General features: G+C 38.5%; 1 protein-coding gene across 1 annotated transcript in view; it reads left to right on the forward strand.

Annotated features, from left to right (window-relative positions):
• Positions 1-1815: 1815 nt before the first annotated feature.
• Positions 1816-25654, forward strand: part of LOC139744281 (NADPH oxidase 5-like) — a 59177-nt gene continuing 35338 nt past the window's right edge. The window contains exons 1-3 of the mRNA XM_071654727.1: positions 1816-2080; positions 3488-3579; positions 18330-18444. Of these exons, the coding sequence (XP_071510828.1) occupies positions 2078-2080; positions 3488-3579; positions 18330-18444 (210 nt within the window). The 5' untranslated portion in view covers positions 1816-2077. The remainder of the gene's footprint in view (positions 2081-3487; positions 3580-18329; positions 18445-25654) is intronic.

Below are 25654 nucleotides of genomic sequence, written 5' to 3' on the forward strand. Positions count from 1 at the left end.
CCTACTGACTTAGCGAGAAACATACCGTTTTGCTTTATCTGTCACGCCCAATTTAGATGGCGATAGCGTTGTGATTTCCCATGAAGATGACAAATATTTCAATGGCTCTCGTGGTCCTTAAGCTTGCCATCATTTCTTATCTTTGCTGATTTATAATGACCCTGAATTGCTAACTGAGCTCCCGATCAACATGTCCCACGGATTCTCGGTGAGGGCGACGTTCACTCTGAAAGGCAATTACACTTTTGCCATCCACTCCTAATAGCAGCGCAGCAGCAGCTGCAGGTAGTAAAGTGCTTTTCATCGAAGCATGATTATCTATAATAATAATGATAATAGTAATAATAATAATGATGATAATAATAATAATAATAATAATAATAATAATAATAATAATAATAATAATAATAATAATAATGATAATAACGACTTATTCATCCAAAGTAGCCTCTTTTGCTGGCACTGCTCTACGAGAGAGAGCCCTGCCATTACAATTACTCCAGCGTTGCCAGGTACCCATTCATATAGGCCCTACCTGGGTTCAGAGGGACATAATGGGTAAAACCATTTTGTCCTATAGGACGAACCCCGGGTTGGGGGGGGGGGGGATCGAACTCGGGTCCTCCGAGTCTTCCCTTCTATCATACTTTTTTTCAAGATGAAAAGAAAAACTTCTCCCGGGGAAACTTTCAAAATTTATATAAGATTGTAACATTGAGTTTGACTCTGGAATTGGTGTTCCGACGCCCTTATTCTCTCAGCATATTGAAACGTTTCATAATCATGGACAACTGATTAACAAATATTGTCCTACATCGACGGAAATAAGCATTAAAATCATCAGTGTTTTAGTAGTAGCCATGACAAAGATCATGGACCTACACACTCTGGCAGGATTCGAACCTACGACCTCCTGATCTCCGGACAGGGCTGGCGTCTTATCCACTGGACCACCGAGCTAGCATCCAACGACAGCCAGTGCTGTATAGTTCTAATCCTTGTAGTTGCAACGGGTAGTGCGTAATTCTTCAAATTCATGAAGTTTTTCCGTCGAGTTGTGTTGATTGCAACTGATATTGCAACCGTTTTATAATTATCTTATTCCTAATAATCCCAAGAAAAACTGACCTATCACGAATGCTATTGTAGATTATTGAAACTGCAGTTTGATTTTTTATGCGAAGTCATTTTGTCAGTTGATATGACTATTTCTCGTAAAGTGCTCGGTGTTTTGTTGTAGAGATCACCCTTTCGGCGGTCACAGACGTCATACAGGCAAGGATTAGGTACCAAAAGGGCATGTTATGTGGGCCACGATATCAATTGCTGTAAGATTATTGGACGAGACCAAAAGAGAGATGAAAGAAGTGAGAGCAAAGGGGTGGAATAAATGAGATCACACATTGGGCACGTTGACACAGAATATGAATCAAATTATCTACGTGGGTGTGGGTGTGTTTGTGTGTGTGTGTGTACGTGTGTGTGTGCGTGTGTGTATGTGTGTGTGCGTGTGTGCGTTTGGTGTTGGATGTGATGTTCAGCTATCACTTGGTACCGGTAGCCACCCCTTTGATCCCCCCTGATATGATAAAGATATCAATAAAGACAATTACCCTCCCCTGAGCGGCTTGTCGGAGTCGATTTGTCAAACTGCGTGCCAGGCGTGGAGTTTCTTTCACCCGCTCCAGTTGGGCGTGGGCTTCCACACAAACACCATGGAAACCACGAGGAACTTTCGCTCTTCTTCTGTTGCAATTTCGATATCACAACTACATCGTGCCTGCGCTTTCATTTCTCGGATAAACGGCAGGAAAAACTGACTCCTTCTTTCCCACCATTAATTTTTGTAGAGATTTCCCCCAGATTTGAGGTGCTTGGTTGAGATTTAAAAAGTTTTGTGTATACTGCTAGCTGTTTTCGAAGTTTTCTCACGAATGATGTTGGCGGGTTAGGAACTCGGGAGACTCAGCACAGACATTTTACCGTGGATAGTTTTCAGAAAGAAGCCAGGGTTCTTCGACATTCCTTGGAAGCCCAAACACTCGTTGAGATACAGCTCCCCGTTCACTTCGCAGAAATGGTGATGTATTTTCGAGTCTGTTTTCCTGTTGTATACACCGCAGTGGTGAATTCCTTTCATATGGCTGGTCATATATTGTTGTCATTTTTTGTTTTAGCTAGATGCTCTTATTGCTGAACACTTCCCGTCAGAAACATGGCTGCTTAAAAATGATACGAGGTTTATCATCTCCTTTTATTTTCAATCTCTCGCTCCCTCCCTCTCTCTCTCTTTCTTTCTGTCGTTTCCTACCTTTCTATTCTCTTTAGATTTGCTGGTTGCTCTTGCATGTCGAGTGTTGTTTTTTTGACAGCCCAACAATTTAATGCAAGTTTTCTTGATCATTGTCACACTCACACACACACACATTCAAAATAATTTTCTGTTACAAAGATAAAATACAAAAAATAAAACGACAGTCATTACAATGACTGTGATGCTGAACGGAACAAACGAGTAAAACAATACCATTCAAAATTACCTTTTATATTTCTTTCAGCGAACAACTGACTTAATAGACCTACTCCAATTATATGAAATGATATGTTTATATCCCACGGTATACCAAGGAGCTCCGGATGAGTTGTGATGTTGGGCCAACGATTTCCTAGATTCAAAGACGCCGTGTACAATTGATCAGAATTTTTTCTCAACATTTGTTACCCAATGAATAAAACCTCACAAACCATCAAACACACTCAAGCACATGCAAATACTAGAACAAATAACGTTATAGAACCCCACCTTTTTCTCTTTACCTACCTGCTTGGTACAAATTATTTTATGCTCTGGTCCACGCAAGTTATAGCAAGACGTTGTGCCTGAAGGGCATAATCATGACGTGGAAACCAAATCTTATTACACGCAAATTTATCAACAATGTTTTGCATCCTTGAATCTCTATGTTGAGTTCTCGGTGCTTCGAGAAAATAACGAATCACATCTTTATCGTGCTCATAGTGAACAGAATCAGTTTTTGATAAACGTGTCGTTAATTGCAGGTTGAGTTGGGGCTAATCTTATTAACTACATAATAATCAACTCTCATACCAAACGTGTATTTGATTTTTTTTGTTTTTGTTTTGGAGTCATACGTAACTGTTCAACCATCCGTTTTGCATTAACAATGGTCGATGAATTTTTGCTGTATTTTGACTTGCCTTATCGAAAATGAAACAGAAACGCATACTACAAAACGATTACAGGCGATAGTATACCAACATGTTTGAAATGAATGACACACAACACCACTGAATTGTTGCTTTGATGGCTTGTAATATTTTCTTTCTTTGAAAAACATTGACATACATGAGGTGTCACATTTATTCTGTAGGATGGAGGGTGAATCAAAATAATTTCATATCAGTCTGAGAGAAGTATAATTATTGTATATTATCAGCAAGTGCTTGTTTTCCCTTTATTTCTCAGGACGTTAAAGAAGCTTGGGAAATAAAGCAGCAGGATATGACGAACTCCTCGCCAAGCCGGCCGTACAGCATCGACCCTGATGATCCGAGAACGTAAGTAACAATTGATCATCATTGGTTTTATGAAATAAAAAAAAAACCCGCATGTAATTATATCCACATTTTAACCACGCACCACATGTTTATTTTAAGACTACAACGCTGATGCCCATAAATATCATTGGTTTCAACTTCACTTTACAAACTAGTATCTCATCTACTGTAAGCTTTAAACAATGACAAATATGACCATGGCATTACCTCTTTTGTCAACATTCTTTCCCCACATGGCCCTATCGCTGTATATTGCGTTCAAAAATCAATTTCGAGGTTTCCTTTTATTTGTCATTTTTAAAAAAAAATAGATAACTGTACACAAAGTGTCAATTTGTTGCGTCAAACAATGTCCCTGAAGTGGATGTCCTGACGCAAAAATGAGATAGAATTTCATTAAACAATAATATAACTTTTTATCACCGAGGTAGCCACCTCCACTTACACACATTTAACACTTATTAATACACACGTATTAAACGCAAACACACACATGCACACATTAATACGCACACGAGATTAAAGGGTTCAATGCATTAAATCGGCAATCTTCCTGCGTTATCGCATTGAACGTCATGAAGGACTTAGGATTGATTTTGTCCTCAATTATCCGATTTGTCATATCAACATTGTCCTCCGCTTAATGCGTATAATACTCCATGCTTTAACTTTGTCAATGACAGAAAAAAAATAGTTACAGCTGGGGCTTAAACTTTTGACTTCCTGATTTCATCCAACTTAGTCATTTGTTAGTCCAAACGGTGAACTGTCATCGTTGTAAATTGAGAGGACACGTCATTTTCTGTCATAGATTACTAAGTAACCCTTTCTGTGCCAGGAACTTTTGAATTGTGTTACAATGCTGTTTGGTTTGCTATACCAATCAACACTCAAAGCACACAAGGGGTTAATCAACCCACTGGATGCTTGATATGTTTAGACTGTGAGCAGTTGTCACATTTCGCAAACGATTAGTTACAGTGCAGTTTGACGCAATGTTCAGGTTGGTTTCAGTATAGAATAAGAGTGAAATCAGATTAGCGGAATAACAGAGGTTTCATTAAAACCGGACATGAAATCGGAAACTTACAGGAACTTTAAATTTCCACCTAATTTTGTGAAAAAGTAAAATAAGATGCAACCAACTTGTATGCAAGTCAGAGAAGTTGATGGTATCATCACTCCAAAAGTCTTCGGTTTACTTTTGCATACATCTTCAATTTTACTCTTTTCGGCATTAAATCATTCAAGTTTTGAAATTTGCATAGAATTATCATAAAATGATTCACAATATTGTTAAAAATTAGTGTGATTGTCTTGTGATTAACCTGACTTGTAGGGGGGAAAAGAGTTTAGTTGGAGTTACTAACGCATCAATCCAAAACATATTTGTAATGTTGGTGAGTGCAAGTCAATGAAAGATAGTAAAATTTTTCCGTAATGACATCACCGTCTCTCCTAATTTGCGGGTGTGATTGCGCTGTATGTCACCATTCGGTAGAAAAACCTAAGAAACTGTTAAATTCCATGACTCTGTCATATTTCATTTGCAATTCCGATTAATAGTCCACCAATATGTACGTCTGACTGTATTCTACGAGTCAGTAACGTTCAACATGGTTTGTAATTGGTCTGTCAGACATCAAATGCCACCTTTTTTGTCAATAGGGATAGGCAGCTTTAGATCCACGACGTTACTCCAGCGACGCGCCTATTATAATAGGCAAAGAAAAAAAAAAAGAAAATGAAGTTCTGCGCATGTGCGAGACAATATTGTTCCCAATAGAGCGCACGTTGTCCAACATGGGAGGAGGAGCTTCATAGAAATATAGCGTCGTAGATCGTAAAGCTGCCTACTGACGTTGGGAGGAAGCGCGGGACGGGAGTAGACCGAAAAACAACAATAACACCAACAACAAGAAACAGGTGGCATGGTGGTATGCAGCAGGTGGAATGATAAGTGTAGAATGAATCATTCTTTGGTCAGTTGTGACGTCATAGATTCAAGCGACACTAAATGCCACGTCCTATCCATCCGTTGTGAATACAAGGTCCCCTGCAATAAGCATTATTGTCTTAACGTCGTGCTGTTTCTCAGTGTTTTACGGAAATCAAAATCTAGATAAAGTTCTGAAGAAAAGCATGAAACCGCCTACTTGAGGGTAAATACTATCACAATCCGATTATCATCAAATTCAACGTCAAATGTCTTCATTCCATGCACCCAACCTTCCATTTTACCGTTTCCTTGTTGCGCGGGCCGTCCACACCATTAACGTACTTTGCGTTTAACCAATGACATCTTTGACATCTAAAAGCCACCGCACACTATTCGACATTCGGTCGCACGACTAACAGATCTTTGGATCTGAAATAAACAAGCGTATAATCTGAGGCTATTGTGATTTATTTCGGATCCAAAGTCGGTCAGTCGTGCGACCAAAAGTCGTATACTTGTAGTGTGCGGTGGCCTTTACTGGTACATTGAACAAGTGTTGAATCCTTCTGCTGACCCTTGTTGGTGTTCGATGCCGAATTAAACACAGACTTTGAATTACATTTTAAGGGGGCCTTTAAGATTTAAAAAAAAAAGATTACGTAAGCTACCTCTCATATCTTGAAAAATATCTATACCCTTCATAACCTTTGACCTTTCTAGTTTAACATATAACGTAGATGTGATCAGCAGTGATTTGCGTGCGTTCTTCGTCATGGCATTTTAGAATTTACACACTCATTCATTAGATTTTTTTTTAAAGTTAATCACAGTAAGAAAGGTAAAAACACAGACTTCGAATTACATTCTAAGGGAGTTAAAAATGTAAGATACGTTTCGTAATGTTTATATCTTCAAAAAATATTCATAACTATGATGACCTTTAACCTTTCCAGTTTAACATCTAACATAGATTTGAATGGCAGTGATTTGCGTGCTGATTTCGTCATTGCACTTCACTTTCATGGTATAGACCACCCTCGATCATTTACAATGTACATGAAAACTAGAAGTAAATCACAGCAAGAAAACTAAAAATAGAAATTGAAAATGAATAATAATGAGTAAACAATTCAACTTCCCTGGTTGCAGATAACATAGGGATTACCGAATAAAGTGACTTAGATAGTCATGCATACAATTGGCCTACATTTAAAGTAACAAAATCACACTTCTTTAATCACGCAAATCATATTCAAATAGTGTGATTCAGTATGATTGTTTTAATAAAATGTTATTTAAAAAGACATGAGCATCTGTGCAATGTCGTAACTTATTTATTCAAAAATCAATTTTGATGAAACAGTCATTTTACTCCTTGAATTAAACTTGCTGGAAAGAAAAAAAGCAATATAGGCCTACATTTCAATAATTTTGCCTAAAGGCAATGCAGTGATTGTACTATGTAAACGGCTTGATATTGTATCGAAAGGAATCCATATTTCAGTATGACGACCAAAAGTAACCAAAAAAAAAAGAGAGAAAACTTTCAGTCAGTCTAAAGCGGAACAGAATTCTTGACAGCCAATCAACAGCTTTGCTGTCCCTTGTATATGGACTGTCTGTGCTTAAAATCGAATAATAGATACTTCCCTAAAGCATCATAATAGAGACTAAGTCACTGGAGATGAGGCTTTTCGATAAGACCACGGACCATCAATCGTGGGCTCTGTGGTTCTAGTCCGCTTGCAGCAGTGGTTGTGCCCTTGTAGGCAAGACACTTGTGTACTTCAGTGCACTCCCGTTATAAGGAAGTCCTCGTGACAGGTGCTTTTCTTTCGTTACATCGAAAGCTCGTTATAGCCGAACAATAAAGTACGTGAATGTATATGGATGATAATCTTTTGACCTGAATGTTTACTTCATTGTAACGAGCATTTCGTTATAACCGTGCTCATTATAACGGGAGTGCACTGTATTGCCAAGTCCTTCTCGAAGGGGACTCAAAGACGTCTGTCATGTGGTAGCTTGATCGTGTTCGTGGTCTTTTAGAATTTTCCCCAAAAACGTCACTTTAAACAAATTAAAAAGCATGATTGTAGCGAATGTGAATAGCAAGAGTACCAACCGTGACTTCTTTCTTCTTTCTGAAGGCTTTTGATAATCTATCCTATCCAGCAGTCTATATTATTTTTACCATCTAATCAGTTGTGATCGTGTAGAGGAATCTCATTACAACCAGGAAGGCTTATCCATCTATAGATAACATGGGGTTAATGAACCTTGACCTCAGCCGTGGAGTTCGGGCCGCAATCCCACTAAAGCTCTGGACGATTGCAGGTATACGAATACGTAATCTACCGTAGATTAATCAGACTGTATAGATGTGGGCATGTTACAGGGGTTCTATAGGCGTACAGTTACTGGCACCCCCAGTGAAAATTGTTGAGATATTTAACGGCGTGTGGTCAAATCGAGTGTAGTCACAAGCGTCAGTAGAGCAACTTTAAAACTAACTGTCCTTAATTGAGATTGATCGAGTGCAATATATGATGAATGAATGAGCATATATATATATGAGGTACTAAGATCGATTTTTGTTATTTGTTTGTTTGATTTGTCTTCGTCCGAATTTGACAGAAATCATTCTTGATAAGGGAAAAAGGGTAACAATATCATTCATGTGGTACAGATACACCACATAATCACATAGGTTAGTTACAAGTTGTCCTTGTAATGCTGCCATTATTTGCTGTAAATATGATACATGTATACCATAAAATTTTCAATTTCAAATTTTAAATTTTAAATGTCAAAAAAGGGCAAATTTGGTGGCCCGATTCGGGCCACCAAAATTTTTTGAAAAGTATGTCAATAAATTCGTAACTTTTTGCGCCGGAAATGCATAAATGCATGCAGTGAGTGTGTGCAAACGTAGTACCTTTGCCTTTTGTGTTTTGAGAAATAGAAATATGTTCTTCTAACTTCTTAATTATTTGCATGTAATCTGATGTCATTTATTTATGTTCAGATGTTGCAACCCATATGCCTGTCAATGACTATTTATACTTAGTCTTCACCATTCAACAATTACATTTGTTTAAAGGATGGATGAAAAGGACTGAACGAGTGCCTGAGAGTGAGTGTTGCGAGTTTGTTGAGGTTTATTTATGAGTAGATATGTCCAGCTTCCAATTCTTACTATGATAAAACTTAAATATTTGACTCATTAAAGAAAGCAGGACTTTTAATGTTTTTGTTGGGGTTTTTTTGCCACCAAATTTTTCTCTCGGGCCACCAAAAATTTGAAATTGATGATTTTGGTTTAAAAAAAGTTAGTATGGAGCCCTGATATATATATATATATATATATATATATATATATATATATATATATGTTTGTGTGTAGGTCTATGTGTGCGCGTGTGTGTGCACACACTGCATACATGTTATACAATATTGACAATTGCTTCGACGTTAAGAAGAGATGAAAGTATATATCAACACAGAGTGATTTTCCTGTCTTTTGTAAACTCTAATGGGTCTTTGTTTGCCATGTCTTTGTTTCGGACATTAAGGACAATAATATTAAGTGTTCTGCTTTGTTTCCCTGTATATAGTTTTTCGCCTTCACTGTTTGTAGCTGATATATTATGTCTAAATCGTTGTGGCGCCTATTGTACCACTGTGGAAAGTTAACTCAAAATAAGTTCGTTGTGAGGATCATATCGTCGTATCACTTGAATCCAATTTTCAATATGCATTAGAATGGGAGCAATGGAAACCTAATAGGATTTTGCTTCATTCCAGCAATTACCACTTTACCATCACGCGATACAATGGCCCAACATATACAACACAATTTAATTGTTTTAATTGGTGTAAGAGCTCATTTCTGAATATGATATATCGACGGTGCTCTGAAACCTGCAATGCAATGTAATCAATCTCTATAGCCGTTCGCAAGGTCGTGTTAAGTGGTTCTAAATTTGCGCACGACCTCAAACGGCTGTGAAAATATTTGACTTTCCCTCTGATATTATGCGGACTGCTAATACATTGACTTTCACACGGGAAATCAAATAATATTAGGGACAGTAGTTTCGCTGAAATTAGACATAAATTGAGCAAATTGTTCACATTTAAAGTAACATTTTTTTCATGATACCTTGTATACATATTATGCAAATGAACTGAGGTGATAGCGTCATTACTTAATCAACGTGCAACTCGACACCATGTTCTACATGGTTTGAATAAAATATGGAGAAAAAAAAGAATATTGATTGTTCTGTTTTATTCCGAGAGGGAAAAAGATTGAACTGTACAACAGTATAAACCTGATGTTACGTCTAATTTCCCTAAAAATCCTACCATTCTAATAGCCTGATTAATATATTCAATTTATTCCAGTCAACTTCGTCATAGATATTGTCATTTTTTGTTTAAATCGTATCCTTATCACTATGGATACTTTTAAAGGAGACGCCTTTTAATTTGTAGACCAAAATGATACTTTATTTTGTACAAACGGCTGAAAAAGTTTTGATGCAATTACCCTTATGTTTGAGTGTGTTTACTCTTCATTACTATTAACGTGAACGTGCGGTATCACTTTAAAGGTATCTCTCTCCCTCTCTATATATAATATCTGACGAAGACCGTTTCAAAAGTCAATTTTCCTTCTTTTTCCTCACTAGTAATAATGCCTGGGGTTTTTTTTTTCTGACGGTTTTGCGCCAAACAGGATGTTTTTCGCCTGCTCTGAGATCGCATCCAAAGATATCGTATCGCCGCTCGCCAGCTTACTGTTAACAGCCATGATATCCTATCAGTATGTATCAGTGGCGGTTTTCTTACGGATGACCACTGTACGCGTTCTATGCACATTGTGCTGTGACTTGTTAATAAATACCGCTTCTTTTGATGGTGAATCTGCTGGTGTGAAATGTACGGATGCGTGCCGCCTGTGATGTAACAGAGAAAATTGTCGTTGACGGGATGATGTCCATAATCCTATATTCCAATCAAAATTTACAGGTTGCCTTTTAGAAGTGAAAATTGCATTGTTGCAGACTACGTCATTCAAAGAGAGAGAGAGAGAGAGGGAGGGAAGGGGGGGGGGGGGAGACCAGCATTGACATTCTCAAGACATTGTTTGTGCCTAGTCCCTCTAAAAGGTTATATAATATGAAATACTATGCATTTTCAATCAGAGCGCTGTAGTCGTGTAGTTCTGTTTCCTAACACCTGTCAACCCTACCCGACTTTAATGGATTTTTCCAAGGCTTACAAATGGTATCTTCTATCAGTCTTTCTCTTTTCCTCCATCTTCCTTGCCTTCTCCCTTTGTTGAATCTATCAGAGTACATCTACTTAAGCTTCTCTACGAGACAACAGTAATACCCCCGGTTCGATTGATAAATAATTAGTCGCGCAAACATGTAACACGGGTTTGGCGTATACACGGAGCCCGGGACCCCCCCCCCCCCCCCCACCCCGAGTGGGTGTGTATAGGTTCGCAAATGCATCTGTTCGCCAGCTCTCTTTGTCACTACTGATGGAGCGAAAGGTGTGGTTACCTTTGTGAATTCAGCTGAGGCATCGTAGCAACGCAGGTGGGGACGCGTTTTTTTCCTCCATCGTAAGTTTCGTTAGAGTGCAAATGGCGGATATAAAGAGATGAAAAGGAGACTTCTAGAAGTGATTGTCATATATATGATACATATATATATATATTACATTCACGATGATCATAATAATTATGAATCTCATTGGTGTACGTTTCACATAGATAGAAAGAAACGTTTGTTTACACGCCCACACGTAATGTGTGTAGTCATGTTTATAATATAGATGACGTGTATATCAATATGTATGTTTTGTGTATATATATATATATATATATATATGCGTGTGTGTGTGTGTGGATGTACATTTGTGTATATTATTTCATTCAATACAATTCATATCTATTCAGTAATCGACGTGGGTAAGATTATGAACGCTCCTGTTAATAACTTTTGGTTACCCGTAAATCTGCCCCGCCCATTTCCTTGTTGATCATACAAATTGTATATATCCTGTATTTTTCGGTAAGCACATTTCGTGATTTTGAATCGCACGAAACCATACACGGCATTTAGCTATCCACGATTTGCAGTCCCCATATTTAAACGCTCCTTCAAGTTTGAACAACATCATCACGGTAGATGGTGGAAACATCGGAGAGGCTTGAACTCGTCCCCTGGCCGTCCAACCAAAACTTTCCATTTGTGGAGTGGTAGCTAGGCCGCACGAGTCCGCGCGCTCACGCTTTCTCCTTGAAATATGTACAGCCGCATAGTCGAATGATGTTGATTAAATATACGTCATTGAGATAAACTCGGAAGCTTTGGCCGCGTAGATGTCACTTAACACAACTCGCTTCTCCGCATCCACGCGCTCACCGTGATATCATCTCCGCCTCGGGGGGCTTTCTCAACACCACTATCAATCAGGACCGCTTTGTGCTCAACACCTTCTCTGTTTATGTAAGGTGAATCCGAGGGGAGTGAAAGGGCGGTTAAGTGGTCATGTGCCCCCTTCTTTGCGTGGCGACTGGAGAAGTACAAAAACATAAATTGATTTCTGTGTTTGCTCTGTGACAGCTGGACCGTGAACAGAAAAAAAGTGATCTCTGAAGACCTGGTGATATGATGTAAATTGTTTAACGCGAAAGGGATCGCATCCGAAACCCGCATCACCTCGTAGGTCTTGTCTTGAAAATTTACCTCTTTTGGCATGATAGATATGATGTTTGTTGTGATGATCTGATGATTGTTGAGAAGCAGCGTTTTGGGGAAATCCTGTTTCTGTGAAGTGTCAACGACCTGTCGACGCCTAAATCCGAGAAAGACTGTGATGGGTATAGGTTCGGCGTTTCGTGTTTAATAAGAACAACACATCGAGACAAAACAAAGTTCACGGACGATTAAGAGAGAAGATGATGTGACGTTCTTCTCTTTCTCTTTTACGGATGTGATGTGTTTATAAAAATACAAAAAGCAGGAGAAGTTAGGTGAAGTAAGCTCGCGTGTACCTCGAAAACATAGTTGCCGTTGAGTATGGATTGCGAAATGTTCCCTTTCTACTGCTGGTGACAATTATGATATTCACAACCCGGAAATGACCACGTAAAGATGAGACCAATAGGCACTGAGCAGGAACAAGAGGATCTCCTAGCCAAGGAAAATTCCCAGCGGCAGAGGTACGATTTCGTAAGATTCTCTCGCAACACCTCTTTTTGATATGTGATTCCTACACTTTATTTTCTGTGTCCGTTTGTTTGTTTCTGCTTTATGCAAGGCAGTGAGTATTTTTGTTTTTCTCATTGTATGGTAGTGATTTTAGTTTGAGCACCCTCGCGTCGTATGGTGGAGAGAAGCACCATCTAGCAGCCGGGCTAAGGCTGCTCATAGTAAGCTATGCAGTTGTGTGTGCCAATCCTTGTAAGATTTATACAAAATCCTTTAACCACGATGTTCCTCTTCAGTTGAATGTATGAATGGGTATACCAACAATGGCTAGGGTAATATTGATGACATAGCTAGCCCTTTGGCGTTTGGGATGAGCAATGGCAACACTGAAGCGACTATCCTTGGTGTGTAAGACTACATGATTATTGTTACTGTGATAAAAAATATCATGTATTATCATTACTGCTACTGGTTCCCATCGCACTTCCATATTTCATTTGCTCCTTTCAAGACACTGTTAAGGATTTAAAGATGTTAGATTGTCATTTCAAAAGAAGGGATTCATTGAGTTAAAAAAAAAATTGTTCTTTCCGTAGATCATTGTTAAAACAGACCAAAGTGAGGATTTTTTTGAAATCAATTTCGGAATGTTACAATGGTTGTGTCCTGGAGTTAATTAGGTTGAAAAAAATTTGAATATGTTGGCTCGAGTGAAGAATCCTTAAAGGCATAATCTACCATTTGCAGATGAAACAAAAACCCAGCATTAGTGCTTCAAAATAGTTCTAAAGTGTGAGTTAAGGACAGAAACAACCAATGTAAAAATCTAAACCAGTATAATCGATGTTAAAGAAAAATATTTCCAGACTAAACCGTCTACAGTTACGGTTTATTGAGAAAAATACAGATATCTCCTTATATTTTAGGCTTTATCGCGCACATTTTATATGATAGGATATTTTTGGTACAACAAACCTACACATATGCATTAAATATCATATCTTGAAACTTTTTAAAATCACTGTTCCCAAAGGTAAACAAGACCTTTAACGGCTAATCTATCATGACAAATCCTACTCAGATTTCCTGAGCAGACAGCGAAAATGAAAGACAACGTTTAAACTTAAACAAAGTAAAAACAAAAACACACACACACAAGCATTCGATTTCAGTTTCCTTTATAAGTAAGATTAGTTCTTTCTGGTTAGATTTACATTTATGTATCTATATCTTTAATTCATGTTATACATAGAAATTTGATTACAAAATGAGTTGGCTTGAATTTAGTCTGCCTTTAGAAGGTGTGTTTCGTGAATCTACGGAGAATTAATGTCATGAAAGGTGTAGTAAAACAATTTCGTAATTAAGAAAATACAACTGCAATTATTACTCATCAAATCCAAGACATGGGATCAGATTTAAAATGAAAACGGCAATTCGTGGAAAATTTAAAAAAAATACGTAAAGTCACGCTTGTTTGAGTTATAAGTAATAAAATCAAATGGGGAACTTGTGTCGTACTCATGTTGTAAGAGTGTTTAAAACTGTCAAAGTGATTTTAATCCTTGTTATTATCACAATGAACAGATGAAGTAACGATAATAACTATGATACAACCACATCCAAGTATCGAATACCACTTAAGCTTCTATGGACCGTAAGAATTGCGGACAACACAAAATAGGTTCACATTTGCATTGTGTCTTTTGATTTATCTACTAAATGGTCCCAGAACCAATAAATTTGCAAAAGTTTTTCAGGGTTTTTTTTTTTTTCTATAAAAAGAAATCTGAAAACGTGAAAGCATGGATATACCTGAGCGAGGACGGTTCTCAAAAAGGGAAGCCGAACTTTGGAATCGTTGGATACAATTTTACTTATTGATGAAATATATACTCTCCACTTTTCATTTCATTTCATTTATTTCATTCTCATTTTTCTTTCAACAAAACATAACACAAAGTAAATCAAAAATTCAATCATAAGCATGTATACATTACAAAGTATGACAATCAATTGTAATCAACATTTCAATATGATATACAAGACTATTCATTTCAGTCCTTTAGTCATTCTGTCGAAAGTAATGTCTAATATTAATGATCTTCTTTAGTGCAACATAAGCAACACAGCAATCCTTATCAATCCACGTTAACATAAAGTACATTACTGTTCCCCCCCCCCCACACACACACACATGCTTCCAAGATTCTTTGCTCTGTCAATGGATTTTTTTTTTAACTGAGTATTAAAACTTATTGAAGGGTGAAATGATTGGAGAGGATATCATTAAGTAGATGACACGTAGTCTCTCACAGGTTCAAATCAATTCAAGTCGCTTCAAATATGATCAAAACAATTCTTCAAGAATTTATGAGCATGAAAATAGTCTTTCTTTTGACTGCAGATTAATGTTTAGCGATAAAAACCTGCTCAAGAGGCCTGGGTCGTGTACCTTGACCAATTAAGCAGACCAATACTGTCTTAACCAAAATTTTGAATTCTGAATTTACAACCGCCGAATTTCAGACTCTTAGAATACTTTAGAAATTATAACTTTTCGGTCAATATAAACATGTTGACTTGGTCAATGTTGGTGTTTGAATCGACTTATTGTGTGTAGATCGGATCGTTTCACGCGCGCATCTCTGCCTCAAACTTCAACGCAGATCTCTCAGAACATTGATGATCTGCTAGCCAACGTACTGTCTTACCATTTCTATATTTAGGTTGTTGGAAGTAAGGTGAGACGAGCTGAAATATAATAACGTCGCAGGAAAGCTCAGAGTCTAGAGAAGTTATCAATATCAAAGTCAGGGTATCTACGCTCGGCGATTTTATCTTTCGTAGTGATGGGTAACATTTAATCTTTGCCACCCATGCAATCGCCATCCCCCCCCCCTCCCTCCCCTCTCTCTCTCTCTCTCTCTCTCTCTCTCTCTCTCTCTATATATATATATATATATATATATATATATATATATATAGTATAGGCCTATATGTATATGTTTATATATATATAAACATATATACAAGTTTGTATATATATATATATATATCATAAAGAATACTGTGACGTATCTCCTGTGTTGACGTATATGACAATACACTAAACACTACAACGTATTCGCTACAAAATCCTTCAATATATGCTTCTCCCAATGCTATTTATGGAAACTCGATGGAGCTATATACCAGTACAAATTTATTTCATATCACATTTAGTTTGGGTCACTTCAGTCCTAATAGCTTCATTTATAGAAACATACACCTTTCTGCCGATATGTTGACAACAAGGAGCCAATTTTAACCTGGGAAATAGAATTACAGATTTAGAAAGAAAGGAAGGCCGCTGTTTTGAGGCCTCCAATTCCGTTCCAGTACAAACGAGGTCGGTCAATTCTAATGACAATTTCGGTGGTGTGCCATGGAATTATCTTTGACGAAATTAAACTGTACCTCGCTTCTTGTTCGCCGGCACAATGCAAGATATTTTTGTACAGGATTCATTCATTTCAGTAATGGCAAAGGGAATTGGACGCAAGCCATTACATTGATGGTTTCATTTCGCAAGGAAATTGTCCATTTCGTGAAAAAAAAAGAGCGAGCCAAAATGTGCAGGTATGGGTGAAGGGGGCTAAGAGGTATGGCCAAAATTCCGTTTCAAAATAAGTGACTGATGCACCCTATCAGCCCTACTGTGAGATAGATTGAGTTAAAAACAACGACAACAACAACACCAACAACAACAACGATTTCAACAGCATCAATTAGCTATAGATTATAATGCAATCGTTTTGAATATGCATGAACATTAATCTTTTCATGAATTTTATTTTCTTCTGGTTTATTTTCATTTCATTTTTTTTTCTTGTTTTCACAGTATCTGTGGCCTGCTTTTTGTTCTCAGTTGCCGTTGCTGTCTCGTTTCTTTGAGGGAAATTGTCATAACATACCTTGCGTGTTCGAGTGCACATGAGGTCAAATGCAGCCATCATAAATTTTGGTTCATTGGTCATATAGGCTTGTGCCTTCTCACCTGCTGATATATGTTTATATATCATACAAAGCTATATCACATAGATTTGAGAGAACCATATCTGATCATGATCATAGTTACTGTTTTACGCGTAATGGTATGCTGATTTAGAGTAATATGTGTTGGGCGTGCTAATTTGCCAATCTATAGAGAAAGTGACCTTTCTATTGCTGACCTTTTCCCGCTAACTCTACCGCCCTCGTTCCATATAAAAACGAACCTTGGCATACATAGCATTGGCAAACAAACGACACACTTACATGGTTTACGTATAATCAGAAAGATTTGGTGTGACGGATAACAGCATAGATATACATATTAGATATGTAGGTCCAGGTTGTTTCCCAACTAGTTAATATATAGCTTATCGACTGCGCACTTTTTTATCTGAATATTTCATCTAATTTTGTATTTGTTTTTAATCAAAGATGCGTTACGTTTTCTCTTGTTCTACCAGGAGCAAACGCGTGTTTTCGATCTTCAGCGGAATATATACCATGTATACTGTACCGTGCCTTGGCAGATATAGTATACTCTCTCAATGTACAGATGCTGTAACTACAATGTTTTATTGCAGGAGGTATTGACCTTTGATGATTGTTATCGTTGTCATAAAAAACAAAACAAACAACCTAAAATGTCTGTTAATGTAAATTCTTCATGGTGCCTACTCAGATTAGAACCTATTTGTAGTCACAGTCGTCTTTGCATATTTCTGTTATTCATTATATGCCTCATTTAGATACAATCACATACCCTTCCGATGATTTCAGTAATGCAAAAGAAAAAAATCTTGATTTAGTATAATTTAGTTTGAAATAACCCAAAATTTCGCCTTTTAAAGTCAAATTTATGAAAAATGTGTAAGATGAATGTGTTTTTCTAGGAATTTATGTGCAGTTTTTCTTTGTTTTTTTTTCATTTATTTTCTGTGAATTAAAAAAAAGTCATGAAGTATCAATCAATGTAGTCACATGTAGCTCAAACGGATATCAGAACCTCAATGCATCTCTGGAGTTTCGGTGGTTATTTTTGGTTGCCGGTTTGTTTAAACGTCTGGCGCTGTTCTCGCTAGGTAAACAAGCAGTACACGCAACAATGCTTGTCGTGGGTGCTTCTTTTTTTCTCTCTCTCTCTCCCCCAGAACCCGGAAATGGATACATTCGGGCAACTGACGCGATGACCGTGACCGTCAAGGGTGTACAGCGTTTTTATCGCCCATCCTCGTATTTATTCAATCACTTAGATAGAGAGAAACGAGCAAACAACAACAACAATCATTCCATCGTGGTATATGTATGTGTATGTTTATTGAATTTATTTCGAGTAACTCATCTTGCTCATGGGGATGGAGGGCGCCGTATAATATTTTAATCGATTTCTTGAAGTACGTAGATGTGGAAACAGTCCTCAGACATTATGATGGCGGTCTCTGTCTGCCGGCGGAGAACTTCAAGTGACAGCACTCGCTCAATCCGAGCATCACTAAAGACCTCTCCTTTAATGGCTCCCGCGTTTTTACTCCGTGTTATTTCAGGCAGGAGAAGGACGAGAAATGGCTGGCCAAGTTGGAGAAGCGATTCAACGTCATCGCCGGCGACGACAACCAAATCGACCTGGAAGAATTCAAGAGGGCTCTGAACGTCAAAAAGGTAAAAGAATGTTCGACCTCGGTCGGTATCTAACATGATTTTAGCCTCCTATAGAGATGAGATATGATTCCTGGAGTCTGACGAGCTTTGACAATTTTGATGTGCTTTGGGGTTGTGGGATCGTAACGTAATAGATAATGTTGAAAAAAAAAAGATGGACTCACGCTATAAGGCATTCAGCCAGTACGAAGGCTATGTTACTCAATCTACTGTGTTTACATTTGCATAAGATGCACTCAAAGCAATTCCGGCCTCATCACTAAAGATGTAGGGGAGAAGGGGAGAAGAAGATGTCTGACGATGGCGGACATGTGCTGCCTTCTCAATGGTTAGATGTTGCAATGTGAACAACTCGAACGGAATGAAAGCGGCGCGCAAGTGTGCGTTCCTTGCGTTTCGCTTCCACAGTCCACACACATTTTGGCGCCTTTGTGTGTGCGTGTGTGTGGGTGTGTGTGTGTGTGTGAAGGCAATATGAGCGACATGGAGGTTTCACACTCCTTATCGTCAGCTCATCCTGCGTGATTGCCTTGACTTCTGTGTGTACTGTGGGGCTTCGGAAACAATTGTCCACCATGTCATGACAACACGGGATTACGGCGGGCCAAGGTACTTTTTTTTTCGTTCTTCCTTCCCTTCTTTTAATTGTCACAGTGATACCCGGCCAACGAGACAATGTACTAGAAGATGTGAAGGTTTTCAAACCGCCTTCATCGCGCCTAACCTGTTTGGCAGGTGCGAACTGGGTCGTGTAGATCTGTCGCGCCTAGCTGCTCCGGAACGTGCAGGCGATTTTACAGCTTGATTAATTCCTCTCTTCTTCTCCTCTCCATCTCCCCCTTCTCTCCCTCTCTCTCTCTCTCTCCCCCTCCCCTCTCCACAATCTTCCGTTCTCTCTTTTTTTCCCTTCTCCGTCTTTCTTACACTTCCTTTCCAAACGTGTAACTTTCGGTACAGTAACGGCCGAAGGCAAAGCCTGCTATCCGCTCTAAATATCAAGCGAAGCGGTCATAGCGTTCATTGTCTTACATGTCAAAGTAATGGCCGCCATTCATCCCCACAAGGAATACTGCAGAGAAGGAGAGAATAAGAAGCAGGAAGAGAGGGGGATGGAGGGAGAGAGAGGGAGAGAAATATCCCTCTGTCGGAGTAGAAAGGGCAGAATCCCTTTTGGTTTGACCCTCGATGTGGAGTGCCTTGCCCCCAGTGAATTTACCTTTAATATGAATCTCAAACATCCTATCCTTTAGCACAGATATTGTTCCCTTTCTGGCGGGAGGAAATTACCCCCTATACTCTTAGCTCTTTGGTCCGCTGCGACAAATGCAGAGTTAAAACCGAGAACTTAATGTCACCCTTTTCCCCCATGTAGTACCCGGCTGTTACTCCGCTAAGGGAGCCACATACTCGAGACTCTTTCCAATTTCAGTGGAGGGTCGTCTGCCGGACCAGATTGTGTGCTAGGAAGTGGTTTTGGCGGGAAGAAAAGAGGAGATTTCCCGGTAATGACCTTCTGTCTTCACCTGACACACTTGACTGTAGTTACAAGACTATCCCATAATTGCCTCCTGACGGTGAATGCTTCTAACATTGATCACTGGTGATCATGTCTTCTTCTTCTTCTTCTTCTTCCTCTTCTTCTTCTTTTCTCTCTAGCGGGAACGTTGTCAATCTTAGATAGGACATATAATGGAGGTCCCGTGTGTGAGAGGGTCACAACTCATGCACGTGAAAGATCCCGCTTCATTTATTCATCGCGAAGAGCGGGGTTTAACCATGAAGCTACAATTGTAGCTTCATGGTTTAACCCGGTGAAGTGGTCCCGCCTTACATCCAACTGGACCCGCTACCGGCTACAATAGCTGGTCTATGGAAGACCAGCTATTGCTGCTGAATATGGGCTCTCAGCCACCTTCTCTGATGTAAACACGGTAAATGAAGCAAGCAAACAAACAAATCTCGGCGGGACTTGTGGGTAATTGCTCAACCAAAAGGCGCAGCAGATGGAGATTGAAATATCATGTTGCATTGAACAATGGATGGAATATTCTGAGAACATAAAGTTACGTGTTCATGTTCATGAACACGTGTAAAACAATTGAGACGCGTGCTCAGCATGATCAATGTTTTCAGTTAGTGTGTGTCTTTGGCATATCGAAGGAAAACTTTGAAAGACCAAACGGGAGATAATGTACTCCAATCACCGTTGCCAACGAAATACGAAGAAATAGTAGGTAGAGAGGAGAAGGAGCCATAGAGGAGATGAAGAATTAAGATATGAAAATATAAGAAGAAAGTGGAAAATAAGAGAGGAAGAAGAATGAGAAGAAGGGGAGGAGGAGAGAGGGGAGGAGAAGAAGTAGAAGAAAAAGAAGAGAAGAAGAAGAAGAAAGGGAGGAAGAGAAGGACATAAAAAGGAGGAGAAGGAGAGGAAGAAGAAGGAGTAGGAGAAGAAGGAAAAGAGAACAAGAAGAAGAAGAAGAAGAAGACAAAAACGAAGAAGAAGACGACGAAAATGAAGAAGAAAGGGAAGAGGAGAAAACAGGAATAAGGAGGAGGAGGAGGAGAAGAAGTAGAAGAAGGGCGAAGCATGGAAGTTATGCTCCCCTCCTTGTGTTTCGTCAGTCACTGACGAAACACAAGGAGGGAAGCGAAAGAAGAAGAATAAGGAGGGCATGGAAGATGGAGAACGGGAAGAAGAGGAGGAGGAGGAGGAGGAGGAATGGGAGGAGGAGGTGGGGCGTGATGACCTTTCATAGAAGACGACACTGCCTTCTACATATTCGGCATTGAACAATTATCAAATTTATAAACAATGAGATACAAACGGGCATTAAGTGCAGCTTCTCAAGCTGTCGGATCTCTTTTTTCCGAAGCGATATAGGTTGTTATTCCGATAGACGTCCGTGTTAAGACAAGAGTTTTCGTAATGTTTATCAACCATCGAGTTGGGGATTACGGCATTACATCCCAGTAGTTATCACAGTCGCAATTTTGATTCACACACTGCACAGCCAGGCCATCATGTCAGTTTAAAGTTGCAGCAATGTCTATACAATATGCACAGATTTGCAACAACAAAAAAGAGAGATAAGTAGATCCTACTCATATGTTTTCTCCTTGCAATCATGACGTAGATAAAGTCTTTGATGAAAAGACAACAACATAAAAATGTGCACAATGCACTGCTTTTTCCTGTCTGTAGGAAATGTATTTCAAATCAAAGCTTATACATCAGGTAACGTTTATCGCTAACCCGTAATGTAAGAGGTTGAGAAATCGCCATAGGCCTTACACAGTATCCATAGGGTTCCCTTAAAGCAACGTGTTTCAGTACTCTGGAGTCCTAGCATGTAGTGTATACACTTTATAAAGGGAAATGAATTATACTTTTCAGCACGTATACACTTGCGCTTCCCGACGTATTATACTAATATACATACTTCTAATCATTATTTTTCTCTCTTTCCACATCTCAAACACTAGGTTCAGCTAATGATCTTTGATAACCATTGCTCGCAGGGATTTTGCGGGAGGCTCGAGAAAGAAATGAGACACTTCTGAATATACCGTAGAATTAGTATCACAACCCTTATCAATCTTCTCAAATCGAATCATCTGGAATTTGTATCAAAACCTATCTCAATCTCAGTTGTATTCAGGTTTGAGTGCTTTCTATACCTTTGCTATGGATGATAGTCATCAAATTCAAAGAAGAGGTCAGTAAGCCAGCAGCAGGGGCATCATGATGGCTTGAAATATTTTCGGGATATCGTGAGGCCAGAATTAATACTGAAAGCTAGTAAATTCAGGTAACAGGGTAAACGGTTACGACGGCCAATGCCCCCCTTTAAGGTGCTGGTGATGCTGCTGTCAACTAAGCCGCAAGCTTGTCGTCACAACGACAGTTGGGCTGAACAACTCCATCAATGAACTAACACGACGTTCTCTCCATGAACATTGCCACAGACGATTGACATTTTCACCGTTCCACATGAGATCGGGAGATAATCTGCCAGAAGAGATTTGGCGAAAAAAAAAAATCGAATGACGAGTTTGATGAATCAACAAATCCATTCAGAGAGACAATAGTCTCAATCATCTTACGATATAACATGTTTCAAACAGTTTGTCTGTAGTTAGTGTAAAATGTAAAGGCAATCGAGTGAAAGTTGGAATATCTATTATAGTCTGATAGTTCTATGCTAGAAAATAACAGCAGTGTGTGAAGGCTTTTATCGAAACGATCCACAGTGTTTCGGGATCAACAAAGTGAGGTCAATCATTACACATGAATTTTGAAATATTACTGCTGTATAGTAATTACTAACGTGATCAAAAGTAATTAAAAAACATGGAAAACTCATTAAAATGGCATGATCGCCTGACTGATGTGTCCTTAATCTTTCAATCTTAGAATGATCCCCGCTCATTTAATTGGAGCAAAGGATCGGATCAGAATTAGCTACTCTGCCATAGCGTGGCGACACCAGTGCTGACTGCACACTGTGCAACAAGAGCGGTGGGAGTTACAATAATGTGAGCAGACGGAGTGTGGCGCACTACTGAGGTGTATTACCTATAGATGTATTAATGTTGACTGCAAGCGTTGTTTTGTTTATTTTGTTTGTTTCATTCCTTCTGAGAAGATGGCTGGATAGCTCATATTCAGCTGCAATAGCTTGTCTTCCATGAGGTCCAGTTGGATGTAAGGCGGGACCACTTCACTGGGTTAAACACCCTGCGCTTTGCGATGAATAAATGAAGCGGGATCTTTTACGTGCATGACTTGTGACTCTCCCACACACAAAATTGTCCTCCATTTTATGTCCTATCGGAGGGACAGAGTGTTTTGCCTCTTACTATAGAGGGGATGGTATGATTACACACAACTTTGCTCAATAAGACTCGAAATTCGAACCCAGGTCCTTATAGGATTGTGAGGCAGACGCGCTACCGACTGAGCTAACTCACCCCCCCCCCCCCTTGCGCTTCCTTTGTTATAGACTCTCATTTCTAATTGGTCGCTATCGAATTGAATATCAATGGACATACGTGTACTTATCAATTTATTTATACATCCATTGATTAATGAATTTATTATTCTGTAATTCATTAATCTGTTGATTGTTGGATGTAGAAATTAATTTATTTACTAATTGAACGAACGATTAATTGATTGTCTGGACACTGGACCCTTACCATTTTCGTCAAAAATATTCATGGTAGTGTTCTCGTGCATGAGCCGTGATTGGTTGCTGGTGCTGCTAAGTTAGTATATATCCCGTAGGTATGAAGCGTTCAAACGGATTAATCAGTCCATGTGTACATTACAAATTATTACAATGTCATTGTTCATCAATTGTCAATCATCAATCAATCAATCAATCAATCAATCAATCCATTCTCAAGGGTCAAAAGATCACAGGACATCAGTTGACATGACTATAATATGAAGATAGATAGCCACTTGTTGATAAGTAGATTGCCACTTTTACGAAGGCAATTATTGACTGGGACTACTCGTCTCGTATCTTTTGCCACAAATTGCTTCACTTTACCTTAATGAATTGACACTTTAATGATCATGTCGTATGGTTTATTGTCATATCTGTATTATTACATTGTTCGTGAACAGCTGTATCAGGGGTAAAAAGGATATATCCGTGGAACCTGCCAACTTCTCCGATATTCCGCAAGAATGGATATTTACAGCATTTTCTTTAGCCAAAATTCATTTGAATAAAAAGAAGCTGCTCACGAATTGAACAGTGAGAACGAGGGGGGGGGCAGTGCTGACTAACGTTTTTCATGCATGAACGTCAAACGATTGTTTAGCAAATTGAAAAAAAGTTCATTCATTTCATTTATTTCATTTCCAACAATGCAAAACATTTTCATACACAAAATAACACAATATCAATACAATGTAGTAATAAAGAAAAATACGTGAAATTAACAATACTAAGCATCACAAAAGCAGATTGCTGGAAATGGAGGAGACATGCTAAATAGCAAGGCTTGTATTTTGCAGTCTCCTCGGTTGAATTCATCAGACCTAATATTGCATTGTGATTTCTAAATATCATGACAGCCGGATTCAGCTTTTTCAAAGATTACGTTGAGTGTTTAGGCAGTACAATTTTGATGGTCTAGCAATTTCACTCATATTACTGTCTTTAATGTTGCTGTATCACACATTTCTTAGCTAAACTCACTATTTTTTCCTGAAAAGATTTGATTTTGAATGTTTAGAAATTAAGAACGCGTGACAAAGACGTATATAGCTCCCCCTCACTCTCGTCTGTTCTTTCTTCAAATTACTCTGTTTGAATCAAAGAAACTCTAGTCATACTATGATTATAATAATATAATCATTTTAGGTTCCTCTTTCGTTTCTTCAGGGATGATTTCATGAAATGACGACAGAACTAGCTTATAAGCCAGACATGTTAAAGGGGGGGGGGGGGGGGATACTGTAAAACCAAAAATTTTCGGATGCATTAAATTTTCACGAACTTCACTAAAGAGCCAAGATTCGAGAAATTTAAATTCTTGCGACAGTTCTTGTCTACACTACATGCATTCAATGCCAGTGACAATTTGCGAAGATTTCATGCAGCGAATATTTCTGATTTCACAGTATATCATAACCCACAAAATATTATTTACTTATCGTCTACCAATATTTATGTCACGCACATTCAAAGTACATTAAGTTGGCTCAAAACAAGAGGTGAGTAGAGCTGAAAGAAACGGCAAACGCTGTAGTGCGCATTAAGAATCCGGTAGACATAACTTTACAACAACATTTCTGTTTAAAGACAACAAAATATCGTTGACCAAACACATTGAGGCACTGTACTATAACCCTGGCGAACTGCGTAAAACTGATTGTACGATTCCGGCTTTAATGGACAGTAATTCAATCATTCATTCATTCATTCAGACATTCATTCAGACATTCATTCATTCATTCATTCATTCATTCATTCATTCATACAAACATTCATTCATTCATTTATTAAATATGTGACAATAATATGAACAGATATGACAATGTGGCATAGAACAAAGTCTTCCACTGAAGTGGTGAAAGAGAACACATTGGAGAAGGGAGTGTGTCTTATCTTGAAATAATTGACGCATTTTTAAAAAATTCTTTATTCGAATTTCGTTCAATGCCACAAATTCACATTCACAAAACAAA

This window comes from Diadema antillarum, unplaced genomic scaffold (assembly GCF_040938485.1).
Source record: "Diadema antillarum isolate AM-2024a unplaced genomic scaffold, OU_Dant_1.0 seq00001153_RagTag, whole genome shotgun sequence".
Classification (NCBI taxonomy): domain Eukaryota; kingdom Metazoa; phylum Echinodermata; class Echinoidea; order Diadematoida; family Diadematidae; genus Diadema; species Diadema antillarum.